Source organism: Lissotriton vulgaris, chromosome 5 (assembly GCF_964263255.1).
Source record: "Lissotriton vulgaris chromosome 5, aLisVul1.2, whole genome shotgun sequence".
Classification (NCBI taxonomy): domain Eukaryota; kingdom Metazoa; phylum Chordata; class Amphibia; order Caudata; family Salamandridae; genus Lissotriton; species Lissotriton vulgaris.
Genome location: NC_141693.1, coordinates 828,867,971 through 828,884,485, shown reverse-complemented (window position 1 = coordinate 828,884,485; position 16,515 = coordinate 828,867,971). Strand labels below are relative to the sequence as shown.

At 40.5% G+C, this 16,515-nt stretch overlaps 1 protein-coding gene across 1 annotated transcript in view; it reads left to right on the top strand.

Moving 5' to 3' along the window:
- TLL2 (tolloid like 2) overlaps nt 1–16,515 on the top strand; it is a 2,097,051-nt gene that overhangs the window by 1,049,234 nt on the left and 1,031,302 nt on the right. The window contains exon 6 of the mRNA XM_086922321.1: nt 14,087–14,265. Within this exon, the coding sequence (XP_086778447.1) occupies nt 14,087–14,265 (179 nt within the window). The remainder of the gene's footprint in view (nt 1–14,086; nt 14,266–16,515) is intronic.

Here is a 16,515-nt window from a genome sequence, read left to right as displayed (position 1 = left end):
ACTCCCATGGACCACACACGCAACCTCTGATTATTTCTGGACTCCAAATTAGAAATGGATCATCAGATCAACTCCATCGCATCATCCTGCTTCCACACACTCCGCCTCCTATGTAAGACTTTCAAATGGATCCCCCTCGAGCACAGAAATACCGCCAGTCACACCCTCGTCACCAGCAGACTTGACTACAGCAACACACTCTACGCCGGAATAAACAAAAATCTCAGCCGCAAGTTACAAAACATCCAGAAGACCTCTGCAAGACTGGTCCTCAACCTGCCAAGACACTGCCACATCCTCCAGCACCTGTGCACAGTCCATTGGCTCCCCATCAATCAATCAATCAATCAAACATATCATTTGTAATGCGCACTACTCACCCATGAGGGTCTCAAGGCGCTGGGGTGGGGAATGCTGCTATTGCTCGAAAAGCCAGGTCTTGAGGAGTTTTCTGAAGGTCAGCAGGTCTTGGGTCTGCCGTAATTGGATGGGGTGGCTGTTCCAGGTCTTGGCGGCGAGGAGAGAGAACGATCTGCCGCTGAAGGTGCTCTTCAGAAGCTGGGGACTGTGGCGAGGGTGAGGTCGGCGGTGTGGAGCTAGCGGGTGGGGGTGTAGAAGCTGAGTCGTCAGTTGAGGTGCTTTGGTCCGGTGTTGTGGAGTGCCTTGTGTGCGTGGGTGAGGAGCTTGAAATTTGTTGACCGGGAGCCAGTGCAGGTCTCTCAGATGGGGTGTGATATGGCTGCAGCGAGGGTTGTCGAAGATCAGGCGTGCAGAGGCGTTCTGGATTCGTTGGAGCCATCTCAGGAGTTTCGCTGAGGCTCCTGTGTAGAGGGCATTTCTTTAGTCCAACCTGCTGCTGACGACGGCCTGGGTGACCGTTCTTCTTGTTTCAGTGGGGATCCACGTGTAGATCCTGCAGAGCATGCAGAGGGTGTTGAAGCAGGAGGAGGAGACTGGGTTGACCTGTATAGTCATGGAGAGGGTTGAGTCGAGGATGACTCAGGTTGGGGCATGGTCGGTGGGTGCTGAAGCAGTTTCCAGTGTGGTCGGCCACCAGGAGTCTTCACAGGCCGAAGGGGTGGACCAGAGGATGAGAACCTCCATCTTGTCCGAGTTCAGCTTCAGTCGGCTGTTCCTCATCCAGTCAGCGACGGCCTTCATTCCTTTGTGAAGGTTGGTTTTGGCGGTGTGGGGGTCCTTTGTGAAGGAGAGTATCTGCTGGGTGTAATCGGCGTAGGAGATGATGTTGAGGTCGGCCCGACGGGCAATGTGGGTGAGCGGTGCTATGTAGATGTTAAACGGAGTTGGGCTGAAGGATGAGCCCTGGGGTACGCCGCAGATGATCTCAGTGGCTTCGGAGTGGAAGGGGGGATGGCGGATGCTCTGTGTTCTGCCGGAGAGGAAGGAGGTGGTCCAGTCCAGTGACTTCTCTTGGATCCAGGTACATATGAAAAGGGGTCAGTGTCTATTTCTTTCAAAAACACCAAATGTCCAATATATACATTACGTATCTCAGATATTGACCAGTCCAATATTCAATGCACATTTTATTTGGCACAGAAGTAAGCGGAAACTTAGCATCCATCAATAAGTTCCATGTATTATTAATTTCATTAAACTTTCGGTGAGAAACATAAATGAGTTTTTAAACAGGGTCATATATAACTTTTATCAATCAAAGTTATAAAATAGTATTTACATGAATATCGGCACACTCTCAGTGAAAAAAGAAAGGTAGTTAGGTGGGATGGGTGTGATGGGATAAGTGTGGGGTCTCGGTAAAGGTGTTGTGACCATAACACAATCACAATAGAACTCAATAGGACCTTTACAGTCTAAATTAGATCAACAGTTCCATATATCTCTTTTCACATAGGATAGGCTTTACTCCATTTGTTTTCCTCCTATGTTTAGAGAGGTGGTGTACAACGGTCTACGTTTCGACCCCGCGTTGTGTAAGGGTTGGTTGAAACCTCATTCTGGGGTCTTCATCAGGACATTAACAAGACGAGAGCGCTTTGCATTTGGCCATCCAGTGGCATTATTGGTAGGACCTCCTTAGGTTCCTATTGTGAGCGATTCAACTGGGGTGAGACTATCATCCAGTCAAATTTGGGATTCATGTCCGGTGCGTTTCAAAACGTTTGTTGCAGCTAAAAGGGTGTGCAGATCGTTACAGCGCCCCGGTGGTTCTATTCTTCACCTATCTGTGAAAAGAGATATATGGAACTGTTGATCTAATTTAGACTGTAAAGGTCCTATTGAGTTCTATTGTGATTGTGTTACGATCTCAACACCTTTACCCAGTCCCCACACTTATCCCATCACACCCATCCCACCTAACTACCTTTCTTTTTTCACTGAGAGTGTGCCGATATTCATGTAAATACTATTTTATAACTTTGATTGATAAAAGGCATATATGACCCTGTTTAAAAACTCATTTATGTTTCTCACCGAAGGTTTAATGAAATTAATAATACATGGAACTTATTGATGGATGCTAAGCTTCCGCTTACTTCTCTGCCAAATAAAATGTGCATTGAATATTGGACTGATCAATATCTGAGATACGTAATTTATATATTGGACATTTGGTGTTTTTGAAAGAAATAGACACTGACCCCTTTTCATATGTACCTAATTATTGACCCAGGTCAGGTAGTTTTAGGGTATACCCCGTTAAAACTTATCATTCTCTTGGATCCAGGCGTTGTGGAGGCGTGTTCGTAGTGTGTGGTGGCAGACTATGTTGAAGTCGGCTGACAGGTCCAGGAGGATGAGGGCCGCCGTTTCTACGTTGTACAGCAAGGACTTGATGTCATCGGGGCGGTGATGAGGGCAATCTCGGTGCTGTGGTTGCTGCGGAACCCGGACTGGGAAGGGTACAGGATATTGTTCACCTCGAGGTAGCGGGACAGTTGTTCGTTGATGGTCTTCTCGATGACCTTTGCCGGGAACGGGAGTAGGGAGATGGGCCAAAAGTTCTTGAGGTCCTTGGAGCCTGCCTTGGGTTTCTTGAGTAAGGCGTTGATCTCGGCATGCTTCCAGCTCTCCGGGAAGGATGCTGTCTCAAAGGAGGTGTTGATGACTCTCCGGAAAGGTTGCTGTCTCGAAGGAGGTGTTGATGATCGAGACCAGAATCACCTACAAGACTCTCACCCATGCACACAAAGCCCTCTACAACACTGGACGTGAATAGCTGAACAGCCAACTTGAATTCCACGCACCCCAAAGGGCCCTTCGATCAGCCCAGCTCCTGCACCGTGGTCCCCCACACCAGGAAGTCCAGATCAGGAGGCTACTCCTTCTCCTTCCTCGCGGTCAGAGCCTGGTGCACCCTACCGCTCCACCTCAGACAGACCACATCACTCCCAATCTGCACAAAAAACCTCAAAACATAGCTCTTTGACAGACCTCCTCCATGATGGCCTTGAACCTGCACCTCCCCTCCTTTGCAGCGCCTTGAGACCCTCAGGGGGGAGTAGTCGCACTCTACAAACACATGATTGATTGATTTATTGATTGAGTGATTGATGTACAATTTACATCAAGAGAGGACGTATTTTGATCAATTGTAGGCTCATAAAGGGGACATGGTTTGACATCTTTGAATTAAATTGTTAAAATTCATCTACACTTAATCACAGTATGAACAGCTACATACTCCCAGTTCATGTTTTTAGGCCTGCTTTAGATGTTGTGCACCTCTCTTTGGGGGAGGACCAACATTTCTCCTTACCCAGTGTCCCCAATAATGCTTTAACACAGGTAACAAAAGCACATTGTCCCTAGAGGAAACATTTGAACAATACTAATCATTTATAATAATGTCATATACATGAACATTTAGTCTGACTGGCCACAGGGAATACATGTAAATATACCTGAATGTATCAAAACGGTGTACTATTTAATATTTTGATTTCCACTTGGAGTGTCATCAACAAATTAACATCTGGCAACACACATACTACCAATAAAAGTCATACATCATTTGACAGTAGTATATAGAGCACCTTTCGCATGAATATTTGAATAATCAAAAAAACATAATAATGAGAATTAAACATAGCATATAGTCATATTAACATTCACCCCTCTAATGAGACATTTGCTAAGTGAGAGTCTTGTTTGGCGTTTCCTCATTATTCAGTTTGTTCATAATTAGTCTAATTTTGTGTTGTATGTTATAGCTGTCGCTGAGTGCCTGAAGTAAACAAAGCCATTTAACGCTCAGGGTAATGGCGTTAAGATCTGGGAAGGGTAGAAAGGTAGCCCCAGCTACTGTCGGTGGGATGGTCACTGGAACTCTAGATCAATTTATAACTAGAGCTGCGGTAGTCCTAGAACGAGAAATTGCCCTCACGGAAAGGCGACTCTCTCTAGAACCTTTGTACTCAAAGAGATCGTCGTTGGGCAATATCATGGCAGCAAAAACACCTGAGTTATTACACTCGCCACCATCAAACGGCAACATTGGGTTGGAACTGAGTGATGGGTCTGTTGAATCTGCAGCCCAGGTTACGGTTAATACGACAAGAGAAAGTATCTCTTTATCAGACACTGGGTCGGTAGCGACAAGTACCCCTAATGTTCAAACTGAAATACTTAATAAAAAACAACCAATATGTCAACCACTAACTGGTAAACGGAAGCGAGGGGGAGGTTTGCATAAGGAAAGATGCCCAAAAATAAGTAAGACCACTAATAAAGGGGGTAAACCAACTCTGCCTTTCAAACCAACCATAAATAAAGAGGTTTCTGGATCGCCTGTAATACCTACTATTATTACCACTACACTGCCATCGAAGCGATATTCCCTCACATCACAAATCACGGAGGACTTCTGGGAACAAGTTGAGCAGGTCATGAAGTCCCTAATTTTACCACTGATTGAAAGGATAAAAGTAATAAACAAAAGTTGGGGGAAATTAGAACAGGTTGCCACATGTAACAAGCAAATATTGGAAGCTCTTGTGGCAAATATGCGGAATACTGGCGCTGAAACACAAGTTAGAACATCAATCAGGCCTAGTATTGACCTTCCACACGTTGCCCCCTTAACAACTGCTATAGTGAATGGGGCAAAATCAGTTAAAGGAAACAAGCTTAGGAAAGGGATAGATACGGCAACAGCAGTTTCCCAAGAAGCAGTAAAAGAACCTGAAGGGGAAGCTGGAAAGAACTGGGTAGCAGTGGTAGGATCTGGGGAAATAATTAGTCGAGGAACCGACATCAGGAAATTAGACAATGGAAAAATAACGCTCCCTGGTATTAACCTCCTGCCTGAATCGGCTCCATACACGATAATATTGACTGGGGTACCAGAGTGTCAAAAGGGTAAAACTGAATCTTATAGCGAAATAAAAAATAAAGTCACCTTCTGGCTCAATAAAAATAGACCACTCCCGGCGAATGTGATTGCCAAGATTATATTCGTCCATAGAGTGAGTTGGATAGGCCAGAGAGTAAAGGAGCAAAGTGGGGACTGCATCATTGTCAATTTCAGAGATATGCGGGCGGTCAGATATATGTGTGATTGGCAAGACCACAGAGATGATGGGGGTATCCAAAGTCTTAACTTGAATTATTTTTACCCATGCTCTGCCTTTAATATGCCCTTTACCAGATTATATGCGAGATCAAAGTATCAAAGAGGCCCAATCCCTGCGCAGTACAGTGATTTTGGCATTCCCACATTTAATTGTTATGACACTCTGCAGGGACTAGAAGCGGTTAATTGACTTGAGCTCAGCCCACATATTGAAAAACTGGATAGCCCCATGGAAAAGGGAAGTTTGATCTAGGGGAAAGTCACCGTAATGGCCCAAAAAATGAGGGTTGAACAGGAAAAAGATTTAGGTGAAACTAATATTAAAAGCACAGGCTCTATGACTAACGGTGGTAATGGCGCAAACTTATTAACATCTGAGGTTGCGGATAACTTTGGCACCCCAGGTATAGTGGAGGTTGGGAAAAGGATGGGTGTTTGACCAGTATTATTTTGGAATATTGCTGGACTTAAAACTAAAATATCGAATATCAATTGGGTTAAGCTGGTAAATATGTATGATATTGTCTGTCTACAAGAGACCTGGACACTAGAGGCCATACACTTATGTGGTTTTAAAACCTTCCATTCCCCTGCAATTGGCTCAACTCACGGGAGGGCTAAAGGGGGTCATTGTACTTATGTTTCAAACCAATTTAAGTGTCGTAAGATTGAAATGGTCTTTGACAATAGGTACTATCACATAATTAGAGTAACTATTGAGCCGCACCTCTATGTGATTATTGTGAATTTTTATAACAATATACCGGTGGTAATTATGGAAGAAATATTTACAACCCTAGGTAAAAACATTAAGCATCTGCTTGAAGGAAGTGCAAAAACAGTCTGTATTATATGGGGTGGGGACTTTAATTGTAATCTGTGTAAACGTGGGGAAAATGGTACCTGTGGCCTTATGTTGAATGGGGATACAAGCCTGAGCCATTTTGAACACACCATCTGTGAAAACTATCTAAATTAACTATTATTTGCATATGACTTGGGTTTTGCCAATACAATCGGCTGTAGTGATGTCCCATTTTGTCCAACCTTTAATGGGAGAGGTGCTTACACCACCATAGATTTTGTATTAATTTCAGCCAACTATGGTGGAAAGGTCCAGGACTTAAGAACTTTGGATAACCCTTTAAGTGATCACTTCCCTCTAAGTTTAGAGATTGCAGATTTAACTAATGATAAGCCCAGGTTACTTGCACCGATTGTGCATATAAATGATATTGTCTTGAGCAGGCAGAATGGCTATTCCTTAAAATGGAGTAAAATTGTTCCGGGTGATTTTTTGACCCAATTAATAAAAAAATGTATCTCTAGTTTTAATGTATATTTAAATGTAAATGCGGATGTCTTAGCAGTCATTACAAACTTTAGGACTATTGTTGAAAACATCAAAGATAGTTTCGGGTGGAATCCAAAAATTTTAAAGAAAATTATCAAGCTGGTTTGATACTGATTGTACAAAAACCTACTCAAAACTTAAGCGCGCCTTAAATGCTCCCTTAAGAGATATTAACCTTGTTAAAGTATTACAGAAGGATTACAAGAGAACTTTAAAAATAAGGAAGGAAACTATTAAAAAGGAAGCTTGGGTAGCATTGTGTGAGGCCTCCCAGAATAAAGATTCGGCAGCATTCTGGAAGATAGTAAATGCGCCCCTCTTTTCTGATAATGTTAAGGCTAGGGTGGAAATAGCCATCCCCGAAAATGAGTGGGTTAGACATTTTGAAGAACTGTATCGGCAGGAGAGTGGATGGGTACAACCTCATACCCAGGATTATGTTGGGACCGAAATGGTACAGACTAGAACCTTGATAGCATTGGATATTACCTTAAATGAAGTAGAAGCAAGCATAAAGGCTAGCGCTGGAGTTAAGGCGCCGGGCCCAATGGCGTTCCAGTTGATCTTTATATAAGAACAACATGGATCTTTGGGGCCCGCTCCTTACCCAGGTTTTTAATGCTACTTGTTCCAAGGGTCTGCTTCCTTCATGGTGTGAGTCAATTATTGTTCCCATATTTAAAAAGGGCAATAGATCTAGCTGTCACTGCTTTCGCCCTATCTCACTACTTGACTCTACCATTAAGATTTTTGGTCGAGTAATTTTAAATAGGCTGCAAGCATGGGCAGAGGAGCATTCCATAATTAGTGAACTGCAGTACGGTTTTAGGAAGGGGCTGGGTACAATTGACCAATGCCTTAACCTGCATATACTTACAGAAAAATATGCTACAGCCAAGGGTGGTCGTATGTTTTTAACTTTTGTCGACTTGACGTCGGCTTTTGACTCCCATTCCAAGCTATGGCGGATACTACAGAATTTAGGGGTACATATAAACATAATTAATAACCTCAGAGAACTTTATGCAGGGGCTACTGCCCGAGTTAGATATGGGAAAAACGGAGAGTGTACTGACACCTTTAGTGTCGCGAGAGGGGTGCGGCAAGGCTGTGTCCTTGCTCCTTTTCTCTTTACAATTTACATTAATGACCTGGAAAGAGTACTATTATAGAAGGGATATATGATGTTACAACGCGTACTTTTAGCACGCATACCATTACAACGGATTTTTTACAACGCAGGTCATTTTACAACGGATACCATTACAACGCAATACACTACAACGCACATACTATTACAACGCATACCATTACAACGTAAGTATAGGTGAGTATATAATATTAATATATATTTTAAATAATTATTTTTGTAATATTTAATTTAATTATTCATTATTTAATTATTAAATAATTATATTAATGAAATTAATTTTAATTTTAGTATTTGTAAATATATATTTAAAATACCCCTGTAGCCCAAAACCCATACCCAGCCCTAAAACCTAAAAATACTCCTGTACCCCAAAACCCATACCCAGCCCTAAAACCTAAAAATACCCTAAAACCTAAAAATACCCCTGTACCCCAAAACCCAAACCCAGCCCTAAAACCTAAAAATACCCCTGTACCCCAAAACCCAAACCCAGCCCTAAAACCTAAAAATACCCCTGTACCCCAAAACCCATACCCAGCCCTAAAACCTAAAAATACCCCTGTACCCCAAAACCCAAACCCAGCCCTAAAACCTAAAAATACCCCTGTACCCCAAAACCCAAACCCAGCCCTAAAACCTAAAAATACCCCTGTACCCCAAAACCCAAACCCAGCCCTAAAACCTAAAAATACCCCTGTACCCCAAAACCCAGCCCTAAAACCTAAAAATACCCCTGTACCCCAAAACCCAAACCCAGCCCTAAAACCTAAAAATACCCATGTACCCCAAAACCCAAACCCAGCCCCAAAACCTAAAAATACCCCTGTACCCCAAAACCCATACCCAGCCCTAAAACCAAAAAAATACCCCTGTACCCCAAAACCCATACCCAGCCCTAAAACCTAAAAATACCCCTGTACCCCCAAACCCATACCCAGCCCTAAAACCTAAAAATACCCTTGTACCCCAAAACCCAAACCCAGCCCTAAAACCTAAAAATACCCCTGTACCCCAAAACCCAAACCCAGCCCTAAAACCTAAAAATACCCCTGTACCCCAAAACCCATACCCAGCCCTAAAACCTAAAAATACCCCTGTACCCCAAAACCCATACCCATCCCTAAAACCTAAAAATACCCCTGTACCCCAAAACCCATACCCAGCCCTTTTAAAAAAAAGATAATAAACTTACCTATAATACTTACGTTGTAATGGTATGCGTTGTAATAGTATGTGCGTTTTAGTGTATTGCGTTGTAAAGGTATGCGTGGTAAAATGACTTGCATTGTAAATGTATGCGTGGTAATGGTATGCGTTGTAAAAAATCTGTGGTAACAGTTACATACCTTATAGGAGTGTAGGGATATGCCGCTTGTCGGAAGAAGATCTATTCTGGCTCTCCTGTATGCCGACTATGCGGTCCTGATGTTCAGGACCCCGCTGGCCATGCAAACAATGGTTAATACTTTTACAGTCTTCATGTCCAAACTAAATTTGAAGTTAAACTGTACTAAAATGTTTAGCATGACCTATGGCTGCAGGCAACATAAAAGAGAGAAAATAATTTATGTCGGTCAAAAACCCCTCGAACCCACCCCTACTTTTCCATATCTAGGCGTATTATTCGATCAAACTGGTTGATGGAATAATATGATTCATACCAGGCGTTTACTGTTCTGTAAATCTATAAGGGCGCTGAAAGGTTTTAGTAAAAGGATAGGTAAAAAACCACCAAAGGAACTCCTCACTGTGTACAGGGCAACTTGCGTGTCAACTGCTACCTACAGCGCAGGACTATGGGGAAATGTAAAACTGTTGCCGACGGTGGAGAATACCCTTCTGAGATTCCTCCTAGCAGTCCCTGAAAGCACATCAACCTATGTTTGCCATGTTGAGCTGGGGATACCTTTTCTAGAAGATATAATCAGGGTTGCTCCTGTTCTACTGTGGCACAGGGTGTGGACGACGGAGGAATGTGCTTTTAATCGCTCTATTGTTAGGGATGCATTGAGTCTAGAGAATCGGTGCAAAGTGAGGTGGTTAAGTTATGTAATGTCCTTTATGGCAAACATAGGTCACCTGGAATATTATGAGGATCCCTCATCTATGAATCTTGTCCCTAGGAAAACTCTAAAAGATACATGCATGAGGTTTTTGGGTGACCAAAGAACTAGTACAGAAATGTTGAAAAAAACTGTGGCCGCCGACTAATTAATAATGATCTCAAAACAAATGCAACCCTATATTGGACTATCTATGAGCAACTTTGAAAGATTTTTACTTACGCGCTTTAGATTTAACATGCTTTTTAGGCTTTTTAGTTTCCCTGTCATGAATTTTTGGGGTAAACAACTTAAGTGCCCCTGTGATGATCTATCTGAACAGTCAGACATCCATATTCTTTTCTTTAGCAGATTTTATACTAATCCAGAAAAAGGTGGATTGTCCCCTTACTAAAGATTATGGATTTTAACCAGTGTCGTCCTGCTTTTTTAGAATTACAACGGCTTGATAATATTTTTACAGTAGCATCCCTGTCCGTATATTTGAAAACTGTTTTTAAATTTCAGAAATCTATCATTTGAATGTACTCTATTTAGGTTTAGCAAATATTTAAATTGGATTGTATAACTATTGTGTTTTTACTTGTACTTTCATGGTTCTTTTCTGTCTTAAATAACCGAATAAAGTGTAAATGAATGAATGAATACTCATATTTACATCCAGTGTATTTGACAAATATACAAAACAGTGCTGGGCGTCGACGTTTCGGTCCCCCGATGATCTAACAGATCCTTGGGACCATCTTCAGGGCGAAGAAGTTGCACATGTACATCTAATGTAATAAAAACAACAAGAACAATAATACATATCATCCCTGTGCCTCAAAGAGGTTTTATATAGTCTGCTCAACACATAAAGAAAACAAAAATGCACCACTGCCACTAGTGTCAACTAAACCATATAAATGTTGTGTTGCCCAACTAAAACCACATGTGTATTCATGTGAGAAATGAGAGAAGAAGCCTTTGAATGACCACCTGAGCCAAGAAACTGAACCACTCAAAGAAGCACTCCGTCACTTTAACGTTTTGTAAGGAAAGTGCGTCTTAGTGAAAGAATCAGTGGGTTTTAAAGATCTATAAAACACCTTCTAATGCCAAATCCATAGCCAATAGCCAACTGTACTTACATGTCTAGTCAATAAGACATTGTAGAATGTAATAGACAAGCCAAAAAGGTAATCTAAAAGAACAACAACAGCGTGTGCCCAAAAGTTAGCCTCAAAACAATTAATATGGGTTACTGATAGTATATGCACCCAAATGATAGACAATATACTCTTACTCGCGTAACAACAAGCCACGAAATTGCCTGTAAAGTAACATGTGTTACACCATTAGCCAAATAATACCCGGTCAAAGAACGATTGAAAACATGATTGAAAAGTCGTAATTGAAAAACCGTCACCCGAAAAACGGGCACAGTAGGCACACGTTGTACTCACTTGTAAAGGAGCCAGCCTCGCTAAATTTCTGGACGCCCGACCGTGAAGTACGGGGTTGCCGTCTAACCAGCGGTGTTTCAGAAGTAACGGAACGCTGTGCACGCAATGACGTAATCGCGTTACAAAACAACGGCGGCGATCTTAGAACGGGCTGCCAAACGTATACTCGTGGGCAGAGAAACATCTGAAAAATAATAATAGTAAATCCAATAATAGATCTCCACCATCCATGGAGACAACTTATCACTACCTAATTTTTAGGACCAAACCTTAGTAAAGTCATATTCGATTCTATAGCATGCTAACGTTAGAAAAGACAACGGCCATCTTGGGTCAGTCTATAATTAAGAGGACTGGAAAGGCTTGAACACATCAATAGATGAAAGGCTCAATTCCCCACAATGTACAGATACAAAGAGGGAATGTGCAGAGTAAGAATACAATTAATTAGGAGGTCATATTGAAATTCAACAAAAGATAGAGGAGCGTGACACACAACTACTAAAGAAGTGCACAACACAAAGAGATATGAGCCTCATCCAGATTACAACGATAGGACAGCAATTACAGGGTAGTTAATGAATGATAAAAAGATCATGCCAATATAGCAACAAATCATGCCTAATGGATCAGTTTACAACTCCAACTGGTATATGAAAACCAATATAATCCACTCAGTAATCATCTCAAGGTGGCTAACGTATGCCATTCAATATTAGAATTCAATCTGTTGTCTACTGTGCTGCATGACCAAATACATTTGTTTTCTTTCTGCGTGAGCAGTTTATCGACATTTTGTCGCCTCTTTGTGTTCTTTACATCTTCAAGCACAACCCACTTCATTTCAGACGGCATGTATGATAACTTTTGATAATGTTCTGAAAGGGGAGCAGTAGTAACATTACAACGAATACGTGAATGATGTTGTAGAATACGTTTTTTGATTTCTTGTGTGGTTTTTCCAATGTATGTTAAAGAGTATGGGCACTGTATACAATACACTACATTCTTTGTTAGACAGTTTGAATGTTGTTTAAGTGTTCTGGCTTTACCATTTAAAAGGCAGCTTTTGACTGTGTAGTTGCACAAGCAGCACAACTACCGCACAGGTAGTGTCCTACTACTGGTTCTAGGCCCAAAAGATTTGTTATGGTACTGGGCGCTTGTTCCTTATAAGCTCTGACAAGATGATCACGTAAATTCCTGGCCCTTTTGAAGGCAAACCGTGGCATTTCTAATTGAGGTTCAACCTTCCTAATTAGGTGCCAATTTTGTCTTATTATTTTCTTGATTTGGTTAGACTCAGTACCGTAGGTCATTACACAAGTGATGGGGTGTGTCACATTCTCAGCCTCAGAATGTCGTCCGTCTTTATGCAGCAGCGCTTGCCGGTCATAGTACCATGCCCGTTTCATGGCATGTTTGACCAGTCTATATGGGTATGATCTCATAACTAATTTGGATTGCAGAATTTTCGCCTCCCTGAAATAATCCTCCCTTTTGGTGCAGGTACGTTGAATCCATAAAAACTGCCCAAATGGGAGATTGTCCCGCAGGTTGCGAGGATGGTGGCTGTTATATTTTAAAAGCGTATTCCTCACTGTGTGCAGTCAGACTAAATGTTCATGTATATGACATTATTATAAATGATTAGTATTGTTCAAATGTTTCCTTTAGGGACAATGTGCTTTTGTTATTGAATATACCCAGTCCCACGGGGATTATTGGGTGGCTCTTTTGATATATGGTTTTATAAGCGTTAACACAGGTAAGCCACAGTATTTTCATTGCAGATGCCAGAGACTTGAGACTAATTTTCACTGCTTTACACATTAGACATTATCACTGAGGCCCACTCGATATGGCTCAAGAGCTGGGGAAGTCCACAAACGATACCAGTAGGTCAGAAGTCCACACTCTGTTTTCTGGAATATACCCACATTGGGATCATAGGCATGCTAACTGGAAGTTTCAGTAGAGATCTAATGAACTTATGTTTGACCATTGTCAGCTTTTTGGTGTTCAAAGCCTATTATTTCTGAGCTATACAAAGCTGCCCCTGGGGACTTTTTATTATATATCTCAAGAGCTGGTGCCACCCTCTTGGACATTGTTTGTCGATGGATCTTGGCTCTGCTCTCTGTGTCGTGGGTCAGTAGAGTGTGTATTTTTGGAATTGGGGAACTAATTTCCTGTAAGTAAATAATTGAAATATGACTTCCTTGTCAATTGAGTTATTGCCCAGATACATCCTTCTCTTATGATTTTTTAAATTCTTTTGATTTGCAGTGCGGAATAAAATTAATTTGGTCCTTAGCTCTAGCCCCCGCTCAACACAGAAAAAATTAAAGTAATTGAGCCATTGTTGTAGCCCCCAAGGGACTTAGAAAGTAGTAGGGTGCTATTGGCAGAGAGTACTGCACCTATATATTTCCATCCACTTATTTGAAACTGTGCATTTTTATTTTAGTTCATATCTACAAAAATCTGATCATGTTTTTGTATTCCTTTCAGTTGCTGCTCGTTTGTTGGCCGTCGTGGTGGAGGTCCTCAAGCCATATCAATTGGCAAAAATTGTGATAAGTTTGGAATTGTAGTCCATGAGTTGGGCCATGTTGTGGGATTTTGGCATGAACATACACGCCCAGACCGAGATGAGCATGTCACGATAGTAAGAGAGAATATACAACAAGGTAATCTTTTTACTCAATGCTTCATGAATATGTATTGTGCCCATACAGAAGGAATTGACAAGGTATTATAACAGGAGTTTGCTGAATCATGTTTTAGTTTCTACTGTAAACTGGAAAATCTGATGCCAAGCACTTGCAGTGCGTTTTGAAAATTCCAGAGTAAAACGATTAATGTAAACTTTTTAAAAAAATCATTTTTATTGAGGTAATAAACACATAATTAAAGCATTACATATCTGGAAAGAGATGTAGGAAATAATACATCAAAAATCGATAAAATCTTTTGGAACAAAGATAATACTTAACATTGGTACATATCATGATAAAAAGAAATATTGTAAGAGGAAATAACAAAGGAGAAGAATTGCATCAACATAATAAAAGAATGTGTTCCATCAGAAAAAACAAATCGTTTTTTGTATAGAGAAAAAGAGAGAAGAAAAAGAGCAGACAAAAGGGTAATAAAGGGAAAAAAGAGGAGGGGGAAGGAGAGAGAGGAGAAAGTAGGGGCAAAAGAATAGAGTAAAAAATGAGAGTTATGAGAAGGATGAGTGTGAGGATAAAAATGTAGTAAAAGGCAACCATAATAAATCAGATTTAATCTTTAGAAAAATAGAAGAATGAGAAAGAGAAGCAATTCTATGTTCATCACAAATCAAATTCCACCATAGCAAAAAGGATATTTTAGAGTTCTCTTTCCAACATGTTAATTTAACTTTAAAGGCGATAAAATGGTCAAATGAAATAGTTTTAGAGGGGAGGTGGTCAAATTCAGCAGATATAGTACCCAAAAAGATATTGTGAATAGCAAATGGAACAATACAAGAAAAAATTAATAAACATTTCGACCATATATCTTTCCAAAAGTCATATACCTTGGGACAATATAAAGTAAGTGCATTAACGAGCCTTTAGAAGAGAGACCGGACCAACATAGGGAAGAAATAGAGTGATCAATTTTGTGTAAAAAGAGGAGAGTAACTACAACTCTGTTATAAATGAAATATAGGGATTGTGTGATATTGGCAGCTTTAGAGGTTTTAAAAATCTTTTGCCACATTCGGTCCCATTGATGAACAGAAAGCGTTTGAGATAAGTCTTGTTCCCAAAGTAAATCGATTTACTCCGAATAATGATAGGGGAGGAAAGAGTGTTATATACGAAAGAGGCACTGGGAGTGGGATCATAGGGAACTTGAAATAAGGGTGTAGTAGGGGTAAGTGAAATAGGAGCAGGATTGGGGAATACATTTAGCAAAAAGGTTTGAAGAACATGGGATAATGTATTATATTGATGAATATAAGAGTCAGGAAGGTTACATTTCTCTTGTAATTGGGCAAAGGATATAATCGAGTTGTTAACTATCAACTGATGTACTTAAGAAATACCCTTCTCCTTCCAGTGTTTGTAGTAAAAAGATTTGTGGTAAAATGTAATATATTTATAAACCATATAGAATAGGATAAAACGGCATAAAATTGACAGATCAAAAAAGCAGAGTAATATAATTTAAAATCAGGAATACAGACACCGCCCTCTGATTTTGGACAAATTAATTTAAATAGAGCAATACAAGTACATTTATTATTCCACGGAAATTTGGTACAGATAGAAATAATCTGAGAAAAACAGTAATTAGGAATTTTAAAAGTTAACTTTGAGAGCATGAAACGTACCTGAGAAACCATCATTATTTTAATTGTCAAGCCTGCCCCACCAGGATAAAAATAATGGGGACCAAGTAGATATTAAATTGGTGAGCTTGAGGTATCGGGAATATTTGATGAAAACCATGTTCCTAAAAATTTAATATTTTGAGGCACTAAGTGGAGTTAATTGTATCAAACATGTATAGGTAACAGGATGAATTTAGAGGTAAAATCTCAGTTTTGGAAAAATTAAGATTTGTATCTAGAAACAGTTGAAAAATAAAGCAATCTCTTGTACAAAATGGGGAAGGAAGTTGCAGGGATTGGACAAGTAAATCAAAATATCGTCTGCATATGCAGAAAGTTTCATTTCATGAGAGTTAAGTTTAAAGCCAGTAATATCAGGGTTATGTCTAACACGTTCAGGAAATGGTTCTAAACAAAGGAGAAAAAGTAATGGGGAAAGGGGGCAGCCATGACGGGTGCCTCTTTGTAACTGAAAGTATGAAGTAAAAAGACTGGTGACAAACACACAAGTACGTGGAGCAGTATATAATAATTTGATATAAGAAATAAACTTTTGATCGAAACCAAACCAGTT